Source organism: Orcinus orca, chromosome 4 (genome assembly GCF_937001465.1).
Source record: "Orcinus orca chromosome 4, mOrcOrc1.1, whole genome shotgun sequence".
Taxonomy (NCBI): Eukaryota; Metazoa; Chordata; class Mammalia; order Artiodactyla; family Delphinidae; genus Orcinus; species Orcinus orca.
The window spans coordinates 20,469,778-20,486,205 of record NC_064562.1 but is presented as its reverse complement, the minus strand read 5'-3'; the positions used below and the strand labels follow the sequence as shown (position 1 = coordinate 20,486,205).

The window sequence follows — 16,428 nt, the reverse complement described above, 5'->3', positions numbered from 1 at the left end:
TCAGAAGTAAAAATGATCCATTTTGATTAGACTGTGACCTTTGAGGGGTTTGAGAATGGCTCAGTGATATCAGCCTATTTAAAATAGAACTAATATTTATATAAAATATACTTACTGAAGATACTGTGAGGCTTCGTATTGTGGATTAAGGAAGATGACATTGTTTGCAAGCTGGAAATGGTATTGTTTGCCTAGTATAAATGATCTCATTTATTCCTCACAGCTCTTCAAGGAGCATGTAAATGTCTTTCTTTTCAGCATGCAGAAACCAAGGCTCAGAGAGAGTCACACACATAGTAAATGGCAGTGCCGGGATGCAAAGTCTGTGCTCTTTCCACTACATCCCATGCCTTGGCCATATACTCACTAAACGAACCACCAAAAATGCACACATCAGTGATGCAGGCACTGATACACACTCTTTGTATATAATATATATATTATATTACACATTACATAATGTGTAATATAATATATATAATAACTCTGTATATAATATAATCTGAAGGGCAAAGCATTAAATATAAAATATTCTCTTTGCGTATCCTGTTGGTTTAAGATAAATTCTAAAATGAGAGCTCAGTTTTCCAGCGTGTACTATCCTAACAGGCTTCCTGATTCATCTCAATAATTGAGAGTTCCACTGCAGGTCTCCTCCTTTGGCTATTCTCTGGGCAAAGAGACACAGTTAAATTTAATTTTTATGAAATCAGCTTTGAAGAGTAGATTCAGATTTCATATAGTCTCAGCTGGGTAGCATTTACAGGCACTGGGTAGTGTGCTCTGGGCAGTACATGGAGTTCATTTTATACACTCCCTCCCCACCTTTCCCCCCATCTTCTTTCGCCAAGATTAGAAATCGTTCCCCACAAAGTTAGCCCAAATGAAACAAACAACCTTCTGAATAGTGATGAAAGAGATAATTTTGCCTGGGATAATGATTTGCCTCACACCAAATACCATCCTCTTTCTCATGATGGCATTATGCTACCTAGTCTCTTTGATCAAGGCTATGTGTACATATATACTGATAGTTTCGTGTCTGTTTCTCTGAGAATGCAGGGAAAAACTCAGAACTGCAAACAAAGGCACACACAACTGTTTCTTCTATTCACTTCCTCGGGCTCCCTTTCTAGCCATTCTGCCCTGCAAGACATTGCCTTGAGCTTAGAGAGCTGTGCCCCTGCACCAACGACTAGATCTCAGCCCAGGCCTCAAACACCTTTAAGCAGGAAGAGTAGTTGTGTTTATTAGCTGTAAGCTCATAGACTAGAACGAACCACAGCATGTCAGGCAATGTTCCATGCTTCTGCATGAGAATAACAAGCAGAGGGTACAGCAAGCAATGTTAGGTGACAGAGTGATGCCACAGACATGAGGAAGAAATTGTCTGGCTGTCTCCCTGCAGCCAGTCATCCTTATAGTGCATTGCTAGCTCCCACCGCTGCTTCTCTGTGTGCTTGTCAGACCAGGCAAATGATGTCTTAAAGGAGCAGCATTTGACATTTTTTCAGGAGTTTGGATCTTTTCCCAGCCAATGCATATCCCTCACTTTACCGTCCTGTGACTGAGAGACAGCACTTTTGATTAGAATGTTTCGCAGCATGTATAGTTATTTTAGGGAGCTGCTTGATACATATCTGAAGCTGTATATATGTGTTTTTTACTTCTTGCTTCCTCTTTTACATCCTTCTTTACTCCCCTGTACAGGTTTTTAAGAATACACATCATTAAGAGGCATAAATTACCAAGTAAAGAACTGCACTGCTATTATCAATGAGCCAATTAAACTAATGAAGAAAATTATATCCTTAGTGCTGCTTCATTGGGGAAGCTAAATAAGAGAAAACTATGTCTGCCATAAAAAATTAAGAAAAAAATACAGGATGCTCAATCTTTCATATTGACTAAACCAAACTAATTTTAGATTGTAAATATCTGTTTAATTATTTAGAGTATGACTGGAAAGATAGTCGAGGTCCAGTTGAAAGTGATTAGTGCAATTAACTTACATCTCACCCTGCAAAAAAGCCAATGGAACTTGCCTCTCTATTTCTACTTTAACCAATTAATCCAGGGAAAATTTTATTCACATTAGCCATCTGATACCCCATGGACAAAAATAACCAATTATTTAACTAATTTTTCTTTCATTGTTCATTAAACGGGATAATTTTTTTACACGAGACTTTTCTTTTTTAAAAGAATATCAGGTTATAATTTTGTTCAAGATCTTTAGCTCTCCAGAATGTTAGAGCTTTAGATGGCAAAATAGTTACCAGCAGGACAGTGTTGTGCTTGGCAGTGCTCTCCCACCAGATGTTGAGGGTGAAGCTCGCGGGGCTCCACTCTCCAGTCCACCCTTGCCCTGTCATTTACCATGCCACTTCTTCCATATTGGCTGCATTTGTGGTTTTATTCAGTGTTTGGGAAGATATTTTATTCTTGCCACAGGGGAGAGGGAAATAAAATGTGGAAAGCGGATTCTTATTTTTAGGGTAGTCGAGCCAAGAATTTGGAAATTGAGTTTTCTTTTCTCTAGTCTTGTCTTTTTACTTTTCTTTCCTCCTCCCTCCCTTCCTTTTTCTCTGTCATCTCTCTCTCTCTTTCTCTCTCTCCCCCAATCTCTCTACTTCCCCCTCCTTTCTGACTGCCTTCCTTCTCATTTACAGGAAAGAGGCTCATGTTTCCTAAACTCCTGCTACATGCAGGGTGCTTTACATCCATTACATAATAAGGGACATGACATGTGTACTGAATCATTTAAAAGGTAAATAGGTATGATAAGGATACCACAGAACCTTTGAGGTTTCAGTTATGAAAGAGCTATAGTAATCAAGACTAGAGGTGATAAAGCCATGTGCTAATGTCAAGACAGGATCTTTAACAGATGGCATAAAAAGAAAATATGGGCCCTGGAATGTGATTCCTCTAGTAGTATTTGAGTGGGGTTAAAAAATTGCATTTTAGATTTTTGTTAGACAGATTATAGCTTTGCTTTAAAATAAATTGTTACAGGCAAAACTAATCTAAAGAGTTCGGAATTGTGGTAACATTTTCCAAAGGACATTGATTTGGGAGGGGGCACAAGGGAGCCATCTGGGTGCTGAAATGTAACTGAATCTGGGCAGCGGTTTCATGGGAATATACATATGCAAAAATTCATTGACCAGTACCTTTAAGATAGATACATTTCACTGGATATAAGTTATACATTAGTGAAAACAAGAAACAAAGAAAACCTTTAAAAAAAGTAACTACAGAGTAGCCAAAACACATATTCTCTCCCACAATGTATGCATTAAATACAACACATTAAATACAATATAATTTTTAAAAGACTTCCCATACCCATCCCATTCCTATTCCAAATCAAACATCCAATGTTAACAACCTATTTGGAAAGATATTTTTATATAATTTATAATTTAATTTATATTTTAAATTTATAATTTTAAATTATTTATAATATAATATATAAACAAAACATACATATGATAAAATCTTATAAATTTTAAATTGAGAATAGTTCTCTCATTGACATGAATAACAGTGTATAAATATCATCTCTGAAATGTGAGACAAGCTTGATAATACACACTCCTTTTACTAGAACATTGTAAGTGCACCTCTAAACCTGACACACAGCAATCAGAGACTCATTGAGCCACGTACACGTATCAACAGATCATAATCCTTCAATACAGGCCAGTTGGTCAACTTCTCAGAAATAGTACTATCATCTTTCACATGAACTTTAGGTAATAACTATAAGCAGAAAATGGTAATTATAAAATTAACTAATGTAACATATATATGTAAAATTTGATATCAGCTAATTATTTTTTTTTATTCAATCATAATTACAGTGAGGGGCAGTATCTTGCTTGAACAACTCAGTAATACATATTTTTTCTGATAATTAGTATTTTCTTCAAAACTTGGACTATATATTCAAACATTTATTTCCACTCATTTAATAAATTATCACATGAGCTGACAGAGATGATTATTGTTCACAGGTAGCACCACAAATGAGTTGCCAGTAGCTTTTCCCTGTGGAGATTATCCGGCATACCTACTATATGTTGGAAAACTCATTATTAAAATGTAAATATTGTTTCAGTTTTGGTTTAAGATTTCAGTAACCAGAATCAGACTTTTGCCTCAATATTTTTCTGGTTCTCTAACGTCTTAACTTTCAGAATAAAGTTCATGAGGATAGAAAAGCATACTTGTTTTCAGTGTGCTGTTCTCTTCCCTGTGGATTTTTAATGAATGCTATTTGAGGATAATGAAATTGATGTTAATACTTGAGTATCCCAGTTATCTTAATTCACACTCCAGGAAGACTGTTTCGGTGTCGGTTGATTCCAAGCCTGGTGAATTTATACTTGGCCCTCATTTTTATGCAAACTGTAATACCCAAGTAATTAATTTGAGAGTTTTAAGGTATATGAAATGTTTCCCCTAGCTATCAGCAGCATATGTAGTGAGAGTCCCTGGCCTTCAGTTTATTTACAATTATGTATAAAACAAAAAGCTCAAGGCTTTAAATACCAAAGGCACTGAAATGAGAGACAAGATAATGGGAGAGAAGAGTAGTGAAGGAGAGAGCATAATGGAAAATAGATACAGGGACTTTCCTGCTGGCGCAGTGGTTAAGAATCCGCCTGCTAATGCAGGGGATACGGGTTCGAGCCATGGTCCGGAAAGATCCCACATGCTGCGGAGCAACTAAGCCCGTGTGTCACAACTACTGAGCCCACGCATCTAGAGCCCGTGCTCCGCAACAAGAGAAGCCACCGCAATGAGAAGCACATGCACCACAACGAAGAGTAGCCCCCACTTGTCGCAACTAGAGAAAGCCCACGCAGCACTGAAGACGCAAAGCAGCCAAAAATAAAAACATATAAAATAAATAAATAAATTAAAAAAAAAAAAGAAAATAGTTACAATCCAAGGGGCCAGCCTGAGCTTGTCAATGTTTGCTTCTGAATTTTGTGGTGCCTTTCCTTTCTAATTCTCCCATTTCTTTTACCTAATTTGTACAAAATAATTACCTTTATAAAGAAAAGTGACTTTATTTTATTTATTAATTGTCACATTTCTTCTCATACTTTGACACAAGTATATTTTCATTTTTAGTATATTTTCATTCGGGCTTTTCCCAATAAACTCTATGCAGTCCATTGTTTTCGTGTGGTGTCTAGATCTCCAGTGCAATGTTTATACTTTAGTATAGATGAATCTTGGCTCTGTACCAAAGTAATGTTTTCTGTTTGATTTTCAATATCTTCCATAAAAAAGACTTAGCCTTTTGGGGACTTTTGGTCACAGTAGTGCATTTGGTTCATGTCTTCCTGATATGTCAGCCAAGGTATGTGTAAGTATAATGGAAAATATTTATTTTTATATTATTCTTTTTTTTTTTTTTCTCAGTGTGTGCTGTATTTGTGGGCTTTGAAAATTCTTTACCCCAAAACACTGTTTTTACTTCGTGGAAATCATGAATGTAGACATCTAACAGAGTATTTCACATTTAAACAAGAATGTAAGTATACTTCAGGCTTCTTCATTTAACATCGTATGTGCTAAATAGTGATTTTAATCCATACAAAGAGCGTATTACAATATGATCCCTTGCTTAAAAGTCAAAAATTCAAAAACTGATACTATATTATGTCATTCCATTTTACTTTCTGAGCATGGTCAATTAAGAGAATTCAGAATTTCTTTTTAAATTATAGTTTTTTTAAAGTGATATAAAAATTCAAATTAATGTTTGATGTGATTTAGCCTAAGCAACAAGTGATGAAATTATTTTTTTAAATAGCCAGAATACTGCTGTTCAGGATAATCCTACTCTTTAATCTCAAATCACTCAGTAAAAACAAATGGAGGGCAGATTCCACATTGAGCCTCTCTTTCTGGACCCAGTAGATTTACCAGCCTTGAGTGGATTTTACAAAATTAAAGACGACTTCTTCCTTTAGAAATAAATACTAAGAGTGAGGAGTACTTCATATAAATTTCACTTTCCTCTTCTCTTAATTTTCCTCATTGTCCTTGGAAGTTTAAATTTCTCTTTGTCATTTAGTCCTATTTCAATGGAGCATAGAGACTTCTCTCCAAACATTAGATATAAGTCAATAAAGGAAAAGTAATGTGCAGTGATTTAGAAACAACTTTGGAAACTTTCTTGCAATCTGCTTTTCTACAAGAACATTCAGGAGAATCAGCCAGTTTTGTGTCCTCTTCTGTTGGTCTCCTAGTTGCTGTGTTTTTTTTTTTGTTTGTTTGTTTTTTTAATACACATCTGCAGGTACCTAGCAGGGATATATGTATACAAAAGTTCTCACCTCTGTTACACAAAAAGTAACTAAAAACTGTCAAATATGGAAGGACAACAAAAATAAAAAATAGTAGATATAAAGATTAATATATAACTTTAAAAAGTCTTCTTTAATCACATTTGGAACTTTGCATGTGTAGTTATATGCTAATATGATTCCGGCAAGAAAACATTTTTTAAAAAAACCTATTTTTATGAACCAAATCCTACCTGTGAAATCATAAGAGTAAGTAGTTGGTTTTTAATCATATGTTAAAGGTAAAATAAAGTATTCAGAACGCGTATATGATGCCTGCATGGATGCCTTTGACTGCCTGCCCCTGGCTGCTCTGATGAACCAACAGTTCCTATGTGTACACGGCGGTTTGTCTCCAGAGATTAACACCTTAGATGATATCAGAAAAGTAAGTTCTGTTATTTTCCAAGTCTACCATTTGGTGTCTTTCAGTAATAAATGCAAGGCATTAATTTCCCTGCCTTTATCACTAACTTGATACTTCTGAATGAAAATGATTTAAACTGGTCATGAATCTCTTTTTTTTTTTATCTAGAAAGAAACATATATTTATACTTGGAAGAGTTTTCATCTCAAAAACCTCAAGTTTCATTTTACCATGTGATGTGTCATTAGAAATACTAAATATCTGATCACTAAAATATATATATACATATATATGTATGTATATATACATATATATATATGCCTTTTCATTTCCCCTTGGCTTGTTTCAAACAATGCGTTGTATATTCATGGTATATTACAGTTAAAAGATGTTGCTTTCCTCTTGGGAAAATATCACAACTTGACCTTTAAAATGTGTCCATATTGGCATTTTTTTTAAATCTAACAATTTTCACGGCTTAAAATTTTAAAGTAACAACCTAACAAAGGCTATGATGCTATTTTATTGATTGTACTGAGTGGCAAGGTGAAAAGCAGTTGATTTTTTTAAAGAGGTATTTTTCTACTTAATTTAACATTAGATCTTACTGTTGTTTTGGCCAGCAAAAAGATGAGTTAGATTGAATGTGGGAATATCTCTTTCATGAGAAAATGTAGTATAGGATAGTTTTATGTAGTGGAAGAGACAGTCTTTTACTTCTTTGATTATGCTCAATATTCTTTTAAAATTTCATTGGTTTTTAAAGAAAAACTATATTTAAGTAAGTAAAACAGTCAGATTCTATCTGAATACTCTATCATTAAGGTCCAAGTCTTCAAATGTAAAAATAATATTGTATTTACTTTCCTGTTAGAAAGGAAATTCATGGTTTTTATTTTTAAAATTAAACAAAAATACATTAAATAAACCTTTGTTTCCTGCTCTGTGTGTTTGTGTCCTTTTTTATAAGACACCATTACACGTCTGCTTCTGGTGTTCTGTAGCACACAGAGGATTGATATTTGCTCTATATTTGAAGTTCTATAGAGATAGGACACTGAAGTGTAGTCATGGAGCTCAAGTATAGAGTGGTTCACTTTCTGCATGAATGTAACCACTTTATTCTTCTAGAGTCTGATGGACTCCTGAAATCAGTAACTAAACTTGTTATCATAAATTATGTAGATTTTTAAAATGTGCTCTGCTATCCCTAGGACTTTGTTTCTGGCATGTTTCAGATATTATGTTCAATTTTTGTATTTGTCATTACACTTTGGACTGAGCCATAAAGTGATTTTTATGTTTGCGTTTACCATATGCCAGTTAGAGTTTCTACCACACTTACTTTAATTAACTTCAGAGTTGTTTATTTTCACAGTAGATGGTATTAATTTCAGAATGCATTTTATAACTTTTCCAGAATAAATTCTATATTCTGGTTGCCTTACCAAAGTTCTAGCTGGGAATTCACATTAATCAGGAAGTCTCCCCTCCTCTACTGTTCTATCCCGAATAATCAATTCTTGCTTCTCAGAAAGAAATTCTGTATTTTTATGGACAAGCATTATTTTTCTTGTATGAATTGTTCCAGAAGCATAAATTATTTAAATTATCTTAAGTCTAAGTTTGCAATGAATATTTTACGTATAGTATAATGGTTGAAATATAGAGGGTCTTGTCTTACTGAAGTTTTTCATTGGATGTTGAAAAAGTGAAATACTGCTTCGTTCTTTTTAGATATTAGTAAAAAATGGTGTGTAGCAAAACCATTATTTACATCGCCTTTTATGTCTCAGAAAAAGAGAGAATTTGATAGGCTGTCAGCCTTATATATTCACCTGTCCCTATGGGGGTTTTTTAAATATTAAAGTATTGAAAATGGAGAATATTGGTTCTTAATGGGTTTTCAAAGCTGTTTTAGGCTTTTTTTCAAGAGACTCCATAATATCTGCTAAATTCACCCAAGATCCTTTAATTGTAGTCAAATCAGGATAAACTATAAGAAGGTGACTGTTATAAAATTGTTGGTGAAGTGTCATTTCCAGTTATTGTATTGCTCATAGCTTCTAAATGTACCATTTTAAATTGAAATATGACTTTGCTAAACATTTATAGCTGGAAAATTGGAAAATGGATTTCATATGAGGACTTAAGGTAAAACTATAGCGCTTAGAACTGTGAGCTGAAGAATGACCAGCTAAATTGGAGTTCATTTTACTGCTTACTGTTAAGATGGTTTGTACCCAGTAAAATGACTCCAATCATCTTGGACTTTAGAAACTTAGATATCTCCTAATGAGTGAATATCCAAAATGTCATATAGCAAGTAACTACTCTTAAAATGAAAGCCATCTGTTCTCAAAATTATATCATTGAATATAAACACTGTAAATCGTTCCCCATTCTGATTTCTAAATCACAGTTTAATGGAGGCAGTAATAGAAATTTCCCCAAAGGTAAAAAACAAAAGCTTCTCCTCAAGAAATGAAACACAGTTAGAGTCACATCAATTGGTAATAACTAAAACACTAGGCTGGATAAAATAAAAAGGAGAGAAAGACGGAGAGGAAACCAGGAGAAAGAAGAAACAGAGTAAAGGGTGGGAATTAAAGAGGCAAGAGGGAAGCAAAGGGTGAGCTGAAGGCAGATAATAAATGAGTGTCAGGAGGAAGAAGGAAGGAAAGTTCGAGAAAGGTGAAGAGTAGAAGAGTGGGGAGGAAGGAGTACAGGTCAGGAGGGAGGTAGGGGGCAGTTCACGCTGCGCTGTGGCTGGGGAGCAAACGTGGGTACTGAAAAATGCTGGTCTCTTCTATTTCTGAATTCCAACTTTCCAAAGATTAGTATTTTGTTCTCTGTCTTCTATTTTTCTTAGTTAGACCGATTCAAAGAACCACCCGCTTATGGACCTATGTGTGATATCCTGTGGTCAGACCCCCTGGAGGATTTTGGAAATGAGAAGACTCAGGAACATTTCACTCACAACACAGTCAGGGGGTGTTCATACTTCTACAGGTGAGGACGGAGAGCTCCAGCTTGCCTCTTGGAGCATGTGACATTCGTTAACTGTTGTTATTCATCAGTCCATGTATTTGATTTAGTTATTATGTGCATATAACGTTTCTAGGAAGCAAGTACAAATGAAAGGTTCACTTTGATAGCCTGGTTCAAATGGGTTCTTAGCCCTTGGAGAATAAAAATATAAATAAGTAAGTAGATAGAGAAATAAATGAATGTATCTATATAGACATATAGATATAATATCTGTGAAGAATAGAAAAGGCATAAAAGCGGCAAGTGGCTTCAGCATGACAAAGCAGCGGAAGAAGGTAGTAGAGTTTAGTAGGAGATTCGTTCTGTTTCAGGAACTGTAGGGAAAAAATCCAGTGCCAGCCTTGATTTTCTTTTTTCTTCATTCAATTATGTCATCACTTAAAATTATTTTTACCAGTTTTCCTAACTTAAATGAGAAAAGGAATGTCAAATTGATCAATTAAATTATTTTCAAGTTATTCTTAAATTTTCTTAAGTTCATTGGACTTCCTGAATAAATTAAAATTAGCAGCAACCCAGTGTATAGGTGCCGTAGTAAATTTATTCTTAGCACTTTGACAAGCCATGTTGACAAAAATTTTATAGTAATGTTTCTATTTGCAAATGTATGGAGATTTGGAAACATTACCACCCCCAATAACATTTCAGAGCATTTCAGGAAGAAATCAGCACCGCAGTTGGGTTTTTGCATATCCTCACGATTTCCCTGACATCTTAGTTACCTCAATTTTAGCCTACTGCATTTTATTACCCCCAGTTGCGCTAGGTTCCCTTATCAGACATATAGTTTGATGTGAAAGTGGCCAGAATGAAAGTGCAAAAGAGATTATGGAGAAGTTGAGAATTTAAGTTCTAGAATACATAGTCTTTTTTAAAAAAAAAACTGAAAAATCATACCTGATATTCACTGAAGTTTACACTCAATTCCTGCCCTGGCAGCCAAGCTAATGACCAGGCTGGAAGAACTCTGTAAAATGCATCCAACCACCTATCTTTCATCTCTAGAGTAAGCAGATATCATCCTTCTGCATAACATTGATCAGAGTTTATTCTGGAACATTTTGGTGGAAAATTTTGTTCCATACATTGTTTCCCTTATGGGGGAAAATGTTTCCTTTTCTTTATCTGTTGATGTGATTGAGAAATTGAAGCTTGCGAACAGAAAGTCTTGTACACTATAAAGCATCATTCAAAGAATGGTTTTTGTTTTAAATATTAAGAAAGAGGTTTGTCCCAAGCTTATTTATCAGAAAGTTTACAATTCATTTCTATGTTTTGGAAATTTTGGCTAAAATTAAGAGTCATGGTATAGTATTTCTGAAAAGCCTAAGGTTTCTTTTCAGTAATTAGTTAATTGGAGAGTAGTCTTTTATTAAAGACATTCCAACTTTTAGTGAAAAGTTGTATTGTTGAACTATATCAAAGCCAAGTGTTCAATTTTTCAAATCTGGTGTCAAATCCCTAATTATACCAGGAATGTTTAAATTACTTATTTGATACCACTGAGTTGTGCTTCAATAATACAATATCAAATAAAATATAAACCTCTTGATTTCGATATTAAGCCATATTGCATTAATCTTTTTTTAATTCATAGTATAACATTCCTCTATTAGTTTTCTGAGTCAGCTGTTCAAATATATTCTAAATAAAGTCCTGTACTGAACTTATATAAAGTTATGGTATATTTTTGTTTTGTGAATATAGACACAGATGTGTTTACGTCAGACATAAAGTCCATCAACTAGATAATGGGAGGATTATGCGTGTTTTCACAATTTTCTTCTCACCAAAATTATTATTTAACTCCTCTCCTTAGAGGTTCTTAAGAGATAATGATCGCTAGCCATGAGAAATGCTGACTGTCAACATCTACAGCCTATGTACTCTGAGAAATGGCAGAGCAGTGTGGATTGTTTTATCTGAAGAGAAAAATGACTCACACATTCTCCTAGAGCTTTTTGATTCTTTTGTCTTTAGTGTCATCTTGAAGGTGTCAAGACACCTCTGTGGTCATGGTTTATAAAACTGATCTAGAGGGGCACAAAGGAACAATAAAATTGGTAAAAGAACTTGGTGGCAATTACCTGTTTGAGTTATTGGCAGTTAGTTTGATCCACAACTCCCAGTTTTATTTCACATGTGTCTGTAGAGTTTGTATATTTAAATTGCTATGCCACCCTATCCATGATCTAATGTATTATCTGGACCATGATTTAAATAAAATGAAGTTATATGGGCTTCCCTGGTGGCGCGGTGGTTGAGAGTCCGCCTGCCGATGCAGGGGACACGGGTTCGTGCCCTGGTCCGGGAAGATCCCACATGCCACGGAGCCGCTGGGCACGTGAGCCATGTCCGCTGAGCCTGCGCGTCCAGAGCCTGTGCTTCGCAATGGAAGAGGCCACAACAGTGAGAGGCCCGCGTACCGCAAAAAAAAAAAAAAGTTATACAGATAGATGCATCTGTAAGAATTTGCCAATGCTGCTCATGAGTTATAGAAGACAGTCCATGTAACAGAGAGGAAGGAATCCATAAGAACTCTGCTTTTGCCCCAGTGCTACCATCATCTTTAGAACCTTAGACCAGAGTTTGCATACTCAGTGCCTATAATGTTCAAGTAACTAAGATGCTGGAAGCAGCCACGCACTAGAGTATAAAAGTTCGTGAGGATTGTGACAAATCCGAGGTAAAATTTCATTTTCGTGGAGACCAAATGAAGCCGTCAGCCAGGTTTGGTGCTTTGGGTGGTTTACCTTGGAGGCATCCTGTAAGCTGTGTGTTCTAGGTATAGCTTGCTTCAGAGGAAGTGAGTTAAACCAGCCATTTTTAAGTTCCTCTATATGCTGAGATTTGAAGAATATCTTGACGGTCACTTAAAACATGTTTTTGAAGCTACAAATGGCAGCTCACTAAAATCACTACTGGTCTCTTAATCACAGATCAACAGCCTTTCTTCTGTTCACAAGCAACCCAACTTCTCTTCTACAGTTGACACTCTTGTCCACCCCTTCCACCTTGAAATGCTCTGGTTCCTCCTTTTCCGCATATCCTGATTCTCCTCTGACTTATCAGGCAGATCCCTGACTCTTCTCCTGCCTCTTTCTTTGTCTTCCTCCTGCTCTTGACATTTTTCTTCACACTGTTCCCAGGAACCTCATCTATTCCCTTAGCTTCACTGTAAACTTTGAACTCTGTGGTTAGATTACCAGATCTATGTCTGGTCCCTTTGTCTCTTTATCTCTCCTGAGCTCGAATTCTCTATGCCTAGTTTTCTGCTGGAATTTTTATCTTAAATGTTCCGTTGTCACCTTATCCTGAACTCACCTTGCCTGAAAAGGTTTATTATTTACCTTCCCACTTGCTTAATTCCCACTGGAGATTTCTCCTGGTTTTTCTGTTTCTATTAACAGTTCATTTTCCCAGTCACACAGACTAGCAAATACCTTTGCTTTTTCTTCTTGTGCTGAAATCACCACCAACCAGTCATCATGTCTTATTGACCCTTTCTTTAAAATATAACCAGCATCTAGACCATCCTGCCTTCCCTCCCTCCCACTCTGAGTTCAAGACCTTCAATTTTAGCCTGTCGAAATCACACCTGATTTCACAGCACCTTCCTATCCCCTCCCCTCAATTCACACTGTTCCATTCATGGGTAACCTTTTGAGAATTCATTCATTCATTCAATTATTTAACAAATATTAGCTGAGCACCTACTATATATGCCTTCCGTAAGGTTTTATAGGTAAAGTCCCCGCCTTTGAGTGAATGACAGTATAGTGGCAGAGACCAATAAATAGAAACTGATAAATTGCAAGGTGAGTAGTTCTGTGATAAATGTGGAGGTTATCTCTCACACACACACACAAGGATGAATGGGGTTTAAGGGACTACTCATGGTGGAAATGTTATTAGACCTAAGTGTTAAAGGATGAGTAGAACATATCCAACCAGAATCAGTGGGGGAGGCTCTTGAAGACAGGGAAGTGGTGAAAAAGATGAGGAAGATAAAAACTCTGGGAATTCTAGAAAGATGACTACCCAAATGGTCTCACTTTACCCCCAATCCCAAATTACAGGTAGCTGCTTTGGTATACACTAAAGCTGAACCTTCATGTAACTAAGCTATTCTACTCCTATTTTTATATCCACTAGAAATGTGTACACATGTGTGCCAAAAGACATATACAAGATTGTTCATAGCAGCAGTATTCATAATAGCCAAGAAATGGAAACAACCCAAATGTCTGTTTAGTAGAATGAATAATAAACTGTAGTATATTTATGCAGCTATATACAGCAAATGAGAATGAGAAAAACTGCACAGAACAACATGGATGAATGTCACAAGTATAATGATGAGTGGAAGAAACCAGATACTAAAGAGTGCGTACTGGGTGATTTCATTGAAATAAGAGTACAGCATTAGAGAAACCAAGTCTATAAGGTTAAAAGCCAGGATGGTGGTTACCCTTAGTGAGGAGGTGGTGGTGACTCGAAGGACATATGAGGAGTTCAGGTAATGTTCGTTGTCTTGATCTTAGTGCTAGTTACAAGGGTGTCCACTTGTAATCGTCTGATCGGTGCAACTTTCTGTAAAGATGTTATACTTCAGTAAAAAGTTTGCCTTAAATAAAAATTGCTCACTGCTCCTGAGGCAGCTGGCAGCTGAGGACTTGAGCTCTGGTGAAGTTCTGGCAGGAAGGGCTGGAGCCCTTCCAGACTTGATCCCTAGTGGGCAAAATGAAATTAGTTTGGAGAACCTGGGGCAAAGAAAAAAACACAGCAAGTCCTAGGAAAAGATAGGCCTGACAGCATCCGGGCAGTGCCAGGACACCCCAGGGCTAAGAACCCATTGCTAGGCCCCAAGAAGCAGAGGAGGAGCTGGGAAGGGGGGCGAGTCCTCCATACTACCAGGCTGAGAGTGGGTGAGGCACCAAGGAGGCGGGTGGAGGCTTTCTCTTGGTCCACTGGCAAGGGATTGCAGGCTGCCTGCCTCTGCTTCGCTGGAGCCCATGAGGGAAGGAAACCCTTTGCATCTCGCACCTGCATAACTGCCCCTGTTGAGGCTCCTCCAACAGTTGTGTGTGAGCTTCAGTAAGCTGACAAATTGCTGCTGAGCGTTTAGAATATGAAGGCAAATAAAACAGTGTCTGTCTCTTAAGGCATTCGCTATTGCTGGAGAGCAGATGTATAAACATAAATTACACTACAGTGTGACAAGCGATGTATTAGATTCATATGTTATGGGAACATAGTGGATGTAGCAATTTTATGCACCTCAGGGTGAGGTAGGTTTGAAGGGAAGGGTTCACAAATGATAATTTAGCTAAGGCTTCGCAGAAGAGTGGGCCTTTGCAGAGGAACAAACAAACTCAGGGAAAGTAGATGCAAAGGCATAGAAGCATAAAAAGGCATTTTAATAATGCCTGCTGGCTATTATCATGGTTAAAGCATCTGAAATCTACAAGATTTATTTCAAGGTCTAAAATAGAGTTTAATATAGCAAGAAACAAAAATAATAAGAGAAATAATAGAATGAGTCTAATAATAGCTGTTCGCGCTAATGCCCAGCCACTTTTTCTATCATTTCTCACATTTTTGTCTTTTCTACTTTCTTTACCTTTGTTCATGCTCAGTCTCCTCCCTATTCCTTTCCTTCCTTCGGCGGAATTTAACCCCTTGCCTGTCTGCTAATCCCCATAAGTTATTGCCTCTAAGGTCTAACACAAGTCACAACTAGTAAATGGAACAGCTACTGCTGGAATCTGGGTTTGCTGACTCACGTTCTGTGGCGCATTCTTACCTCCACACTGTGGTAGTGAGGAGACAAATAGGAGTGGCTGAATGTCTACTGCCATGGGCCAGGCACTGGGCTAGGACATCTACATATATTGCTACTTCATTTAATCTTCATCTCAATTCTATGAAATAAATAATACTGTCTGCGTTTTTGCAAATGGGGTAACTCAGGCTCAAAGAAGTGGAATAAGAACCCAAATCTAAGGATCCTTACTATTCCATGGAAATTTCCACCTCCCTTTCTACTCAGAGAAGGTGCATTTTCTAGTGCTTAAGGAATAATCATATTCCAATAGAAAAAAGCCCAACATTTTCAAAGACTACAATAGCTTCTTTCCCAAATACAGCAACGCATGCTGGTAAATGAATATCACAAAGCTGAAAGCATCACTGGCCTTCACCAATCCTTGAAGCAAGTGTCGTTAGAAGACATGTTCAGGACATAGGGTTAAAAAAACTGTTGCAGCAGAATCACTCATACAGTTAGATTGTGCCTGACAAGGGTACCCCTGTGGAGGGGGATGAGTGGGGCTGAGATTCAGCCCGCCCTCTGCTCAGAAGGCCATGGCCCTGGCTTGAGCTGATCAGCCTGGAGGAGGAAAGGCTCTTTTTTCTTGGTGGGCTTAGAAGTGTCACCTTATTAATGAAAAGAGAAAGGAAAAAAAAAAAACTACTACAAGATAGATGTTTTTCAAAAAGATTTCCTCAGACCCACATGCTTTCTTTTTTGCTTTATAATTTCTCTACAAAGCTTTACTATTTTATCTTTAATGTAGTTTTTTTAATTAAAAAAATATGTTTTACCTTGCTACCTAGATTATATCTTCAGGACAGAAA

The 16,428-nt window shown here is 36.6% G+C and overlaps 1 protein-coding gene across 3 annotated transcripts in view; it reads left to right on the top strand.

Moving 5' to 3' along the window:
- The window catches only part of PPP3CA (protein phosphatase 3 catalytic subunit alpha), a 297,373-nt gene that overhangs the window by 223,686 nt on the left and 57,259 nt on the right, over positions 1 to 16,428 (top strand). For all 3 annotated transcript variants that reach the window (XM_004263566.4, XM_033401986.2, XM_033401991.2), the window contains exons 4-6: positions 5,443 to 5,554; positions 6,614 to 6,759; positions 9,611 to 9,750. In XM_004263566.4, coding sequence (XP_004263614.1) covers positions 5,443 to 5,554; positions 6,614 to 6,759; positions 9,611 to 9,750 — 398 coding nt within the window. The remainder of the gene's footprint in view (positions 1 to 5,442; positions 5,555 to 6,613; positions 6,760 to 9,610; positions 9,751 to 16,428) is intronic.